At 36.4% G+C, this 14,417-nt stretch overlaps 1 protein-coding gene across 1 annotated transcript; it reads left to right on the forward strand.

Annotated features, from left to right (window-relative positions):
• Nucleotides 1–2,601: 2,601 nt before the first annotated feature.
• LOC135779243 (uncharacterized) lies at nucleotides 2,602–11,012 on the forward strand. The gene is made up of 5 exons (XM_065289973.2): nucleotides 2,602–2,663; nucleotides 4,826–4,886; nucleotides 5,119–5,262; nucleotides 8,265–8,516; nucleotides 10,409–11,012. Exons 2-5 carry the CDS (start codon nucleotides 4,826–4,828, stop codon nucleotides 10,708–10,710), a joined length of 759 nt encoding a protein of 252 aa, XP_065146045.1. The 5' UTR covers nucleotides 2,602–2,663; the 3' UTR covers nucleotides 10,711–11,012.
• The last annotated feature ends 3,405 nt before the right edge of the window (nucleotides 11,013–14,417 follow it).

A 14,417-nucleotide genomic window follows, 5' to 3' on the forward strand; every position in this document is an offset into this window, starting at 1 on the left:
GACTGGGACAATGCAAATATAAGAGGCTTGTGTTTGTAGTTCTCACTTCATTTGAGGCAAGTCATCATTTTTCAGCCCTGTTAGATTAAATTATAAAGCCTAAATGGTATGAACAGTTTGACCCCATGCTGCGCGCACACCCGATAGTCATTCAATGTTCACAAACCTTGAAGGGGTCTATATTACCTATGCCTACAGTAAGTTATACCTACCACATAATATTACAATAGGTACACGGTAGTTATAAAATACCTCCAGTCAGTGGTGTAGTCTAGATTTTTGTAGTGAGTATACTGTGATTTTTCCCTCTCATCCTTATGCTCACTCGTCCCAGCGCGACACCTCATAAGCACCACCACACTCACAGATGCATACAGTATAGATATTCATGTAACTAAGAGCATTCTGAAAGTGTACTCATAAACACATAAACTGAAAGTGTTCTCAACATGTCAGTTTATTATAAGAAAAAAAAGACTTTAACAGCCAATGGGTTTACAGCTGGGGAAACTGGACTGATTTTTAGACTGGTTTAGTGTTAATCAACATCTAACTCAGGGACAAAAGTTACTTAACTGTTAATTAAAATTAAATTAACTGTTAACAATCTTCAATCCGTGGCAAACACATGCATTGAAGGTGAAAAAAATATCCACTCCTTCAATAGCTATTATCCGACAACTATTGATAACATTACCATGTGTAATTAAATGGTGTAAATGTTTTTAATTAATACACATTTAAGATGACCATGAATTAACTCTTATTTGCATAGTCATTGATATAAAAGCTTATTTTTGCATATAATATAAGCATTGTCTAAAACTGAAAATAGGCTTATACTTAATTATTATTACAAGACCATCTAGCCTAATATTTGCAAGTCTGAACTGAACATCAACGCAGACATGAATTTCCTCACAGAAGTTTAAGATCATATACATCTTGAACGTAGATATATAAATGAACACATAGAAGGGAAGTTTAACACTGTGAAGCACAAGCAAACATGCAGAGCAACTGAAGGCAGCTAAAAACCATCAGGATATAATCACGGGCTTATTTTATTGCATTTGGAGCCTTACCTCCAGATAAAGTAATAAACTGGACTGATGATTTAAATGTTGTTTACTCACATGTGAGTTGTAAACTCTATGGATTTTATGTTGCAGCACTGCTTCACTTGTTCACTTCTCCACATGGACTGTATGTTGTTTACAGTGTCGCGTGAGCAGCTACACTCCAGGTTCGACTTCATTTGGCGTAAAGCAGACCTCTTGGTGATGTCAAAGTACCGCGAGAGCGATTCAATGCAGATTTCTCCATGTGATAACTGGGTCTCTCTCGCGGTACTTTGCTATCACTCGCTTGTGGCGCAACACCAGTCTGCTCCCCAGTCACTTTCGCGTCAATAATTTGATTTCATAGAAATTAATACGCCGATCGGATCGCGCAGTTCGACAGGAAGTATATAGCCTATTATGTATTTCAACCAACCCGCTAAAGTAGCAAGTGTAGCATGCTAATGGTCAGTGCTTCAAATGTATATTATGACTAAAAGTTTAAAAATGTCACAAAACCATGCTGTTACGCATCCTCGCGCTATTTTTAGTGGGTATACGGAAATCCTTGACAATTTCTAGTGGGTAATATACGGCGTAGTCCTGCGTATCACGTAGACTACACCACTGCCTCCAGTATAAATACTTTGTTCACAATATTGTTCATATTGTTAAACGTGAGTTTAACTGGTTACTTTCCACCCCTGCCAATTAGCTAAATGAATGAATTACTAAAGGAATGAACAAACAAAGAAAATCTCATACTTACCAGATGTAACCATCTTTACAAGAAGAGATCACCATTTTCATGCGTTTCTTGCATCGCATGCATTTCGTTTTTCCTTTGAGTAATCTTTTTCTTTGCATCCACCTTATTAGTTTCAGACGTGACTTGCTCGTTTCACTAACATAAACTTTCTCAATGAGTCCTCTCAATAACCTACTCATCATTACGTGTTAAAATGTAAAAGTATATACATTTATACCTTTAACTAATTTTAGTTTCTAAGCTTAATTTATTTAGCGTACTGTCTCTCTGTTGTTGACGCGCTTTCTGTTTACGCAGTACATGTCAGGCGCGAACGGACAAATCCGGAAATGGGCGGGGCGGCCCAGTTATTTTTGGATTTTTTTATAAAATAATAAACATTATACTTTTTGATTTACCTACTTTAATTGCTAATCAATTATAAGGTTTATGTCTTTTTTAAATTATTTATGAGTTTCTATCCCGACTGAACAACGCCATGGTCACGTGGTACCTGAGACAATTGTCAGCGCTGTCGTCACCACACCCAGTAGCTTACGCACACATTTTATTTAATCATTATTATTTTTGTATTTGTGTTTTGTTCGATATATTTTTTTTATTTTGTATGCTAAAACGATTATTGTTTAAAATATTAAAGGTTTTAATATTATATGCTTAGTGTCTACCTCAATTAATGATCCTTCTGAGCAGCCAAGCGCCCTCTCTCGGAAGACTACCTAGGTGCTTCAAAATTGCCGCCAATGTAGCTTCCTTAACGGACAGAAAGGCATCTTTCCTCCTGTAGTCGGTGTAACCGAACTCTCCTGACGTTTTGACAACCGTGGAAAAAGGTATTTTAGTTTTTAACTTAGAGCTACTTTTGACTCAATGTACGATGTCCTGTTTCAAGTAATGTTACAGAAAAGTTATTTGCTTTTGACGGTTTCTATGAAATTGTACATCTGTACTGAACTGTGACAGGTCTTTTTGATTGTATACTCACTTGATTAAATTTATAGATGTTTAACACACATGAACTGAAACGTTTTTGTTTAGTTTACTAAATATTTAAAAGCGTAGTTAAAATAACAGTTTTTTTAAGTAAGTTACATTGAAACACGTGGACATGCGCTTGAACCCCGCAATGTACAACATAATTAATCAGAATTTTCACGTGCTTACAGTATTTGTAACAACAGAGTACCTTTTCAGTACTCATATGTATAAGAGAACAATATTTTACGTCTGGAGAATGAAAATGAAAACGACAAATTATTTACACTGTAATACAGGGTATCTATTGTAATATTACATGGTAGGTATGGCTAGGCAACAGTCTACGGATAATATAGAGGGATGATGAATTTATTATGTTTTTAATTGAGTTTTTTCATATAGGCTACTACTAACCTGATGAACATGTATCTATACAGTAGATATCTATGAGCCACTTCAGCAAATACAATTTAAAAATAACCCAGTTAGCAAGAAGGCAGATAGAAACCATTGAATCAATGTTAAAGAGGGCAACAAAGTATCACTTTAATTTACAGCCTGCAAATGTTACAATTACACCATAACTATCCCATAACTGGAACCAAAGGGTATATTTTCACAGTAATTACAATGAACAGTTACTGTTTTTTTATTGTACTTGCATAGAAACACAATTAAATTAAACAAAATTAAGCTGCATTTTTGCTATTAAAACCATATCAGTTGTATAGTATGTTTAGGTTACATGTATTCTGAAATAAAAGGGATGTGTTATGAATATTTATTTTTTATTTGCTGATGTGGCTCGTAGACATTGACTATATACAATACACTTTCATCAGTTAAAGGCACTCTTAGCGAATTCACACGTTTTAGGCCATAATTTTTTTTGTTTAATACAGTAAACATCATCTCACTATCTGCTTGCTGCAAGACAGCCCAGGCTCCACAAATTGCAACAAAAACAAAGTGGTCAAACCTAACGCTAACAAAGTGTTCCAGCCAATAAACGACAAGAAGGATTTGGGGGTTGGGCGCGTTCATGACTCTTTCAGAAAGCACAGAAGGGGGAGGAGTTAGCTGTGCTTCGTTTTGTTTAACAACACTTTGAACGTCAACAAGAAGTGACGTCATGCAGATTTGCTAAGAGCGCCTTTAAGTAGCTTATATGAAAACTTCCAAATAAAATCCTAACAAAAACTCAATACATAATTTGCCTATAGAGTAGACCCCTTCACGGTTCATGTCACAGGCGGTTCCCATTGCGCATGTCGGGGTCAGAAAAGCCATTACAGCAGATTGAGTTGCGTATTATATTCGGTATCGTCAGAAAGGCCTCCTTACGCCGTGGGCTGTGAAAATCGCAACAGGTCTTCCGTTAAGTTTTCGCGATTCATCTCAAAAACAAAAAAATACAACATCTGTGGCTGCAAGCAATTAAACGTGCAGACTGGGACAACGCAAAGATCAAAGAGGCTTGTGTTTGTAGTGCTCACTTCATTTCAGATAAGTCATCATTTTTCAGCCCTGTTAGATTAAATTATAAAGCCTCGATGGTATGAACAGTTTGGCCCCATGCTGTGCGTGCACCCGATAGTCATTCAATGTTTACAAACCTTGAAGGGGTCTATATTACCTATGCCTAAAGTAAGTTATACCTACCACATAATATTACAATAGGTACACGGTAGTTATAAAATACCTCCAGTATAAATACTTTGTTCACAATATTGTTCACTTAAACCTACGAGGTACTCTGTTACAAAATAGTGTGCTGTGAATTCTATTTAATTACAACATTTCAGGCTATAATTAAAGCGTTACCATTACCAAACATTGGACAAATTTAAGATAAAAGTGTAAGAATGATACAACTTATCTAACTGGTTCATAAAGATAAGTTCTTAAAAGCCACTCTTACCATTAAGACTTTTTATACATCTGCTCATTGATTGGATACATGCTATTGTATGTGACTTGATACAGCATATTAATTTAATAATTTTTTGATTCTTAGATGTCACATTACAACACCCGCAAAAAACGCAACTTGGAAAGTGTAGAGGGTGAATGTGAAGGTAAGCCATTTGACAACTAGTAATCATTTAGCTAAAAGCAGTTTTCGTACCACACTGGTTTCTGTAGTTTATTTGTGGCCTTAGGGAGTCTGCTATCCCCTTATATACATTTACATATTCTGTTATTTCTGTATACAATAGTGTTGACTCTGTATATAACTCTATATAAAAGGGTTTGTACTGTATACAACAGTGAAATATAGCTGTCAATGTGTTTTTGTTGTTCTCTTAGCTCCAGCGAAAACAATGAAGCCAATAAAGCAAGAAATGTTGATGTGGCAGAACAGAGTAGACGTATTACAAGAAAAGGTGAATGAGTTGGAAGCCTTGAACACCGAGCTTCGGCAACAAGTAGTGGAGCTTTCAGCACAGAAAGGTAACATACTGTACCCACTGTATAAATAAAATATTAGTATATACATTGTATTTATTAGATTAGTGGTTCTCTACCTCGTTCCTGGAGCCCCCAGCACTGATAATTTTGTATATCTTCTTTGTCTGACAAACTGATTTCAGGTAGTAGAGTCTCTACTAATGAGCTGATGTCCTTATTTCCCGCAATTGACGAGTAAAACCCCCACCATTGACCTATAACAGTGTTTCCCACACAATGACTTTACTTGGGCGGGCCGCCCAGGTATATTAACAAGCGCCCAAGTAACTGGCATCAAATTTAGTCTTTTTTGTTCCTCTGTAATAATGACATTTTGTAAGCAAGCACGTCGAGTCTCTCCCGATGAGTTTGGTGTGCGTTCGCGAGCTCTCTGTTTCTCAATGAATTGGCTGCGATGCAAAGCAAGATCTGTCTCACATGATTGTATCCTTCCATGTTTCTGAACTTGAGCAGAGTTTTACCATTAGAGGTCACAGAGGACGCGATACCTATACGGTTTCGGGTTTATATTTTAAATAGTCACTATTTTTATATATAAAAAGTCACTGACCGTGAGCGCTACCGTGCTAAAGCTCATGTGCAGTTTCAGTGCACCTCCGGTTTCTATGCCGATAACAACCGGCTTGTTTAGGAAGTCACGACCACGCCCTGCATTTTCTTTCTCCCATTTTTTAAAAATATTATTATTAATACTTTTCTAAAAATCTAAAAAGTTTGCACAGAGATGGTAGCAAAAAAGAAATTCTAATATCAAGCCTATTGCACTGAACGATCAAAGCTCAAGCTGACTGAAGAGCCAAAAAATGCCAAGCTGTAAGTTAATGTAAAGCCACCTGTCACCAGGACAGCAAGTAGACTTTTGAATCTGAAATAATGAGTAGATTAAGCTTTTTTAATCGGCAAGAAAGAAATAGAGCAGAAGCAGTAAAAGTGCCTCTTTTTCTATCTAATAAAAATTACAACCATCATAACACCAGTCACACTTATAATCTATAGACCTGCACATATTATTACATATTATTGTATTCAATAGAGTTTAATAAAAGGGGTCATCTTAATGCAGTGGAAAAACAGTAAATTGTTTTTGTGGTGCTTTGACAAACAGTGTCAGCTTTGTTTATGGCAAAGAACATTTGGGATGGTTGGATTAAGGAACTATAATGTGAAATTAATATAAATGTTCAATAAATCAAAGTATTGTGTTGTGTCACACATTACTAGGAAACATTGCCCTTTTCACCGGCTATGACCACAAGTAAATTTCAGATCTGTGGGAAACACTGTGTTAACTTGTCAATGAAGAGAAAACGCTCCCCTGCTAATGACGAGTTTTTACTGCAATCCATATATCCGCTACTATCCACCAGGTGGCACTCTTACATAACTTATAAAACACTGAAGCATCCACTTCTCCAGAAAACAGTTAAAACTCTGTGTATGTTTTGATCATTGTTCTAAATCTGATCTCTTACAAAAGTCCTTTACAAAATGCAATTATCTCAGCTTGCTCAATATTTGGTATATCATTTGGTAAGATACTACCCATAATGGAGAGCTGATAAAATGAGAATAAACGAAGATAGGATATATATATATATATATATATATATATATATATATATATATATAATTTTTATTATTATTATTATTATTTTTTTTTTTGAATATTGTATGTTTATATATTTGAATAAAAAAAATGCTGGAAGGTATTATGCTGGCTGGCAATTTCTATAAAAACGTTGGCGGAGAAATAAATAATCAATTGTGTTTGATAAAGAAGACATGTAAAATGTGCAGTGTTGAGGGGCTCAGGAATGTGGTTTAAAGAAACTCAGTTTGAACAAACAAGTGTATTTCATGCTAAAGAGTATATCAAAAACTCAGTATGTATTTGTTATTATATTTCTAAGGTGTAATATTTATGAATTTAATTATGTACTTATACATTTTGTTGCCAGTGCAGTACTTGCAGAGAAAACCCTCCTACACGTCATTCTGTTTGGCTGAGGTTTTTAATTTATTTAGCTGTGTCTCGCATTAGCGTCATAGACAAACCGCTTGTCGCTCGCTTCCGCCGGTTTCATCCCGCAAGCGTGAGCAGGGTGTGAGGGGAGCTTTTGCCGCGCATGCCCATTGTGCTTTCACACTGGCTATGTTTGCAGCGCATACTGTGCAGTTTAATAACAGTATAAAAATCTCAAGTTCACATTACTTTATTTTACATGCATTTCTGAGCAAAACCTTTTCAATACGCTTCTTGACTCTCAGTGTAATTTATGATTTGTGATTTGTTTAATCCACATTGTTTTCATGCTGTTCTGGTCCGTGTTATGACAGATACACAATTATAGACATAAAAATTCCATGGCACATTTTTAAATCTGTTTCTCTGAAGTTTACGATAAAAGAAAAGATTTTACTCAGTGATTGACAGCACGTGTTTCCCTTCAACAGTTTAGGCACAATATTTACAGATGTGTCTGTTTCTCTGAAGATTATTAAGCTAGATGAGGGTTCATTTAGTGCTTAGCAAAGGGTGAATAACAGTGCAGTGTTCTGGCAACAGTGTGTTTTTAAATATTTCATTGCTTTCTGTTAAATTGCTCAAAGTCATGACTGTTTAATACACACTTGGCATCACATTCATGATTTATGGTAAAGTGACACTTTTTTATGTCAATCCACGAGCATTTAAACCATAAACAATGCACTTTGAGCATGAGCAGCGCAGGAAAAAATTGAGCTGACGGAAAGGCCATGCTGCTCATGCGTGCGGTGTGCATGCTCTAACTTGTTAACATGGGCGGTGAAAAAACATGCTAACTGGAGTTATAGCATCCTGTGTAATTAGGACACAGTGTTAGAGTGTATTTTGAACTATATATCATATCATAACGTATCATACAATGATAATATAAGGAGATCAAAGCTGTATTGTATTTTAATTGATTTTGATTCTATATTTGTTTTATTTCTTCATTCAGTTGATCCAATTCCTGGTACATCAGTGGCACATGAAGAAACTGGTGCTGTTGACCTATCTAGTGATGCGAACACATCAACTGATGTTGAGTCATCAGTCACAGAAGAATCATGTGATGAATCCTTTTCAAGTTCAAGTTCAGAGACTCATCAGAGAAGAAAAACAAAGAAAAGCAAGAAGAAAGCAGAGAGCAGGAAACACAAGAAGAACAAGAAGAAGGGGAAAAAAGATAAACATGACAAGATAAAACGAGGTAAACGCAGTTGTCATTTTATTGATTGTTGTTTTATCTCTTACGAAAAAGAAGTTTATTCAAGTTTTAGCAGTGGCGGCTGGTGACTTCTCTTCTGAGGGGCACGAATTCAAAATCTGTTCGGAGTGTTTTGTGTGTGGCTTGTCATGTCAAAATATGTAGATGTTGTGTCATGTGAACTTATGTGCAAACACATATTTTGAAATGACGAGACACACACGACGGGCTAAATATATGTTGTTACCAGCTTCGCATCGTGTGCCCTCGAAAAAGTTATCGCTGCCACTGAGTATTAATATAGTTCTTTTAAACTTAGAAAACTTAAAATTAGACAGTTAAATTTCAGTCTACTTTTTGTAGACTGTTTTAATGATATTTAAGTATACTTGACTTATACTGACAGAAAAAATATGTATATTTGGCTTATACCTTACACAAAAGTCTTTTCTTTTTTTTTAATGGCTAACAAAAATAAATAACAACAAAGTAATTTAAATGTTGTTTATTTATATAAAAGCAAAATAAACAACACGTAGATTACCTAGGAACCCAAAACTTTTTGTTATTTTCGACAAGGTATTTTTTCAAGAGTTCAGTTTAGCTAGTAGTCAGACAATTAAAAAACTGAAACTGGAAGTAAAGTTCAGACCAGACGCATATCGCGTCACCGCACATGCATCCGATGAAACCACCTATACCCTTGGGGGCATGCAGCAAAAGTGATCCTCACAGTAATTTGAGAAGCAGGTCACATCAGCAGCAAATTCCATTTACTTAATGAGGCTTTATCACTTAATCATTAATCAATTACAGCAGGGATGTCCAATCCTGCTCCTGGAGGGCCGGTGTCTCTGCAGAGTTTTATTCCAACCCTAATCAAACACACCTGATCCAGATAATCAAGGTCTTACTAGGCAGACTAGATGCTTTGAGGCAGGTGTGTTGAGGGAAGTTTTAGCTAAACTCTGCAGGAGGACACCTGCCCTCCAGGACCGACTTTGGACACCCCTGAATTACAGCAATTGTAAATAGTTGAACCTTAGCAATATGTGGACACACCAAACATGCAAATTCAAACACACACATGCTCATACACGTTTTTACATTGTACTTACATTAAAAAATACCTGCATGTACATTTGTAATATATATTTGTAATTATACTGTTGACTACTGACTCTGTTCACCAGAAATGTTTTACAATGCAACATAAACACAAAATTACTTTTTACAAGACTATTAATTGTTTTGTCGTAAGTACGTAGTAGTTAAAATGTTACCAATATTATTAGTAATTTATCATTCTTCTAAGGGAAGAGTAAAAGAAAACCCTTAGTCTTTAATCTAGTTGGATAATATAGTTTTTAAAATAATAAACCAAATAATAAGCCAAACAATATTAAGAAAAATATCCTTATCAGTTACCGGTATTTGAAGGCGGGTTTAATGTTGTTGACTACTCTTTTCAACATTTAAAAAAATCACTTGGCTTTTTAACCTTTTAATTTATTGAGTTAAATCTACACTCTTGGAGCTTTCAAACAATATACATTTTGTCATGATTAGATAAGAATTCATATGGAAACATTGAAGTAAATGTAGTCGTCCTGCTGGTGGGACAGTGACATTTAGCAGAAAATAAATGTTTTGAGGCACACTCTCTTCATAAATGAATCAACCTTTCCAACGATATATAGTTTGTAGTGATAGATTAAAATTTACATCAACAATATTAATGCAAACTTAGGTGTCCCGTATTCGTGGCGGCGACGCTTAACAGTCTAATACAACAAAAGAAACATGTGGCCCCATATTATTTAAAATAAATTGATTTGGGAAGAGGTATCTCTGTCAGTGAGTTAATTCATTTGTTTGTGTTGTCTGTTTTTCAGCCAACAATGTTCGTGATGTCATAAGGCGTTATAAAAGGCTTTTGAAGCTGACAAAACGTGGAGCAACCATGACAAAAGCATTCCGAAAAGAAGGTGTGTCTCGGAATGCAGTTGCCCAGCTCGCTCCCATCGCAGAACTGTATTTTGCTGACAGAGCACAATTTAACAGCATCACCTTCACTCCAGGAAAACTAGCGGAGTTTGCACAAAAGTGCAAAGAACACATTATAGGAGATGTTCTAAGAAAGGTCCTATCAATGAAAGCGAAAGGTTCACTTTTGCCTTTTTGTCTAAATAAGTGATCTGTTAAAAAGCTTCTTAGCTATGTTCGCTGTTTACTATAAGTATGTTTAAAAAGTAGATATCATTAACAGTTAGTATTAATAACATTGTTTGAACTGAAGGGAACATATTCTTACAAACCCTTTTTGTCATTCTAGGCAGACCTTTTTGTTTCCATGTTTGATCCTCTCTCTAACCTGTTTTTTCATGAGTCCACATGAGTATTCTCATATCTTTTGATTTAAAAATGTACACATCACCATTTCATTGGATGTTATCCTTTTTGACAAGGTCATTAAAAGGAGTTGATTGGACAAACAAATGAGTCTGCATATTTTCCTCGTTCAGCATCTATGTACTTGTTCTGTTTTGCTGTTATTTTTCTTGTCTAATAACAGATATTTAGTAGTGATGATGTTTACTGTCTATTGACAGTCTGCTGAAAATCCCCTGACTAGTAGCCATGTTGTCTGAGGTAAAAGTCATTCAACAGCATCCCTAAGATTTTCACTTCATTTTGATGGGCCTAATGTGGCAAGAGATGAAAAGATGAATTTACCTCCAAGTAAAATGACTCTCTACTGAAAGTTAATTTATATGTAACAAACAGTAAGTAACGCATTTCTGAAAATACTTGCAAAAGATGGAGTTTTAGCAGCCTGATATGCCTAAAGTTAATTTAAAATATGATGATTTGCTACTTATAGTCAACTGAATGCTTACTGAAAGTCTGTTGATACATTGGTTAGTATGCCTAAAGTTAATTTAAAATAATGATGAGTTGCTACTTATAGTCAACTGAATGCTTACTGAAAGTCTGTTGATACATTGGTTAGTATGCCTAAAGTTAATTTAAAATAATGATGAGTTGCTACTTATAGTCAACTGAATGCTTACTGAAAGTCTGTTGATACATTGAATATTAACTAAATATTGACAAAAATTCTCTTTGCTGTACTTGAATTACTGAAAAGTTACTGAAGATTTGTTGCGTGTCTGCTAATACGCTGTTGAACATGTTCATCTTTAATTGACAGCACATTACTAACAGTTTCCTGACAAAATGTTTATTAGCCGTTTACATGTTACAGACAGTTTAATGATTGTTACAGAAACATGTAATAGACCATCTACAGATACTATACTGATGAGAGTAACTAGATAGTTAGTTGAAAAGTAACTGATAGCCAACAGACTATCTATAGGGGGACCATCAAAATAAAGTGTTACCCAGCTTTTATATGCAGATGACAAGAAAGAAACTGGTTTATAATAAGGCAATAGGGTTATTAGTTTTATGTCATGATTCTGCCCTCCTGTCATTGTTCTTGTCTAGTCCTGAGGCAGGATCATAACAGACCCATGTTTTGTGTGGGATCACGTGGTCTCAGTATTGTTTTATTAGACCACATGTTTCCTGTGTCTTGTCACATTAGGTGTGTTCGACTTCATGGGGCGCTGCGCAGACCGATCGGCGGCTGACTTGAAGCAGTGCATTCCGGTTAGTAATTTTGTCCGACTTCAGCTGGCGCTGCAGGCACGTGACTGTCATATGGTTTTTAAGTACCGCGAGAGCGTTTCGAGAGTAGCCGGCTAGCTCAGCCGGTGCAGCTTCTCCAGAGCGGCTGCCCGGAGTTGTGATGACGACACAGCTTTACGTGATTGGTCGCCTCACTGATGACCACGATCACGTGCGTTTCAAGTTTAATCCAACCTTTAGTTCCACGAATAAACATTATGAATTCATGTTTTAAAACAGGAAAAAACACTTTAATATACTTAAATATGTTATATTGTGTTGTGTAAGAAAATAAAAATGAAAATAACAAACTCTATTGGTATTTTAATAATATATGCTTGTTTCCCGTTATTTTCGGGTATACAGTATAAGCAGCAATTAAAATATTCGATATAAAATGTTTCTGGTTGCAAATTTTTATTAAAAGGTTTGTTCTGATCAAATTCAGCATCAAATTCACTTCATTTGCGATTAAAAACAAGGAAACACGGCGCACGTCAGTACGGCAAGCAGCAGGTGTCCGGCTTGACGGCTCCGTCTTCAGTTCCTCCCTCAACTGCAAGCGGCAAACCTCGCCGATCGGTCTGCGCAGCGCCGGCTGATCTCGAACACACCTTTTGTCTACGTTCCCTTGTTAACCTCGTGTCTGATTGTTAACTGTGATCACATGCCTCTCTCATTATGTCTCCCTTATATAATGTCTTGTATCCCTTTGTTCTGTCTGTTATCGCACTGTGTTTTTGACTGTGTCATTGACTGATTTGTATTGTCGTATGTTTTCTAGTCAAGTTAAGTAAACTGTTCACATTAAGTATTCAAGTCTAGTCTAGTTTATGTGTTTAGTCTTAAGTCTTGTTACCTTGTTTGATGTAGTTTGCCCCCACGTGGGTTTTTGTGTCTGTTTTAGTCCAAACAAATATTAGTTTCATCCCGACCTGTCTGCACTTGGGTTCGTTCTCCCACCATTCCTGACATTTTATAACAGTTTTAAAATAATGTAATGTTATGTTTCTAAAAAAATTCCTATAATATACAAAATAGGTTTAGAGAACACTGAACACAAGAGAAGATGTTTTGATAAATGATTGTAAACACACAGCTGATGGTACCCATTCATTTCCTTAGAAGAAAAAGCAAATAGAAGTGAATGGGTACCAATCAAAAGTGTGCTTTGCATCATTTATCTAAATATTGCCAGACGTTTTGGGACACCCCTCCAAATCATTGAATTCAGGTGTTCCATTCACTTCCCTGGCCTCAGGTGTATAAAATCAAGCACCATGCTTACCCCGGATTTCCACCGACTGCGGAACGGCTGCAGATCTGTTGCGGAACGGCGGCGGAGTCAATCGGTTTCCATTCAAGTCACTAGCTGCGTTTACATGGACATTTGTAATCCGTTTAAATGATCAATCTGAATAAAAATGTCCCATGTAAACACCTCAATCGGACTAAAAAATGCCAATCTGATCCTTGTTAGGGATTATAACTTTTGTAATCTGCTCAAAAGGACATGTATACACTTGATCGGATGGATAACTGAAACTGGGACGGTCTGCGCATGTGCTATCTTTTTTCTTTTTTTAATGGCGGTTGGCAAACCCACTGAAAGGTGCATTTCCGCCACCTACAGGACGGGAGTGTGTGTATTTCCACTGACTGCGCTCCGAATCCGTCACAGCTCCGGCCATCCGCAGCCCTCCAGCACAAATCCGCAGAGCATCTATTTTTGACGGATGCCGGACAGCTCCGCAGGGTGGAGCCATGACTTTATCGCGTGATCATACCTGAATTCACGAGAACTCGTGTTTTTTTATTAAATCTTTGCAATACAAACATTGCAAACACACACAAATAAAGTAATTAATACTGAAACAACAAATAATAGACAGGAACAGAGCCAGGGGGAGTTTCAAATAAATACATTAAAGATAGATCATATATAAATGTTTTAGCAGCCTTCTTATTTTTTGAATTTTGGATGGATTTGATGTACTGCTCTGTCTACGCGAGATCTCGTGTTGTGATCTGGCTGGTTTGTAAAAACGTCATAATTCAACGGCATAATGGGCAGAGACAGAACTAGGTATCGCGCGATCATCACGTGAATTTGCGAGACCTCATGAGTCCTCGTCACTTCAGCACGCAGCCGCTCTGCAACAAAAACGGAACTGGTGGGTATTGACGGACGGCAGAGTGCGAAGACGT

This window comes from Paramisgurnus dabryanus, chromosome 1 (assembly GCF_030506205.2).
Source record: "Paramisgurnus dabryanus chromosome 1, PD_genome_1.1, whole genome shotgun sequence".
In the NCBI taxonomy this organism is placed as follows: Eukaryota; Metazoa; Chordata; class Actinopteri; order Cypriniformes; family Cobitidae; genus Paramisgurnus; species Paramisgurnus dabryanus.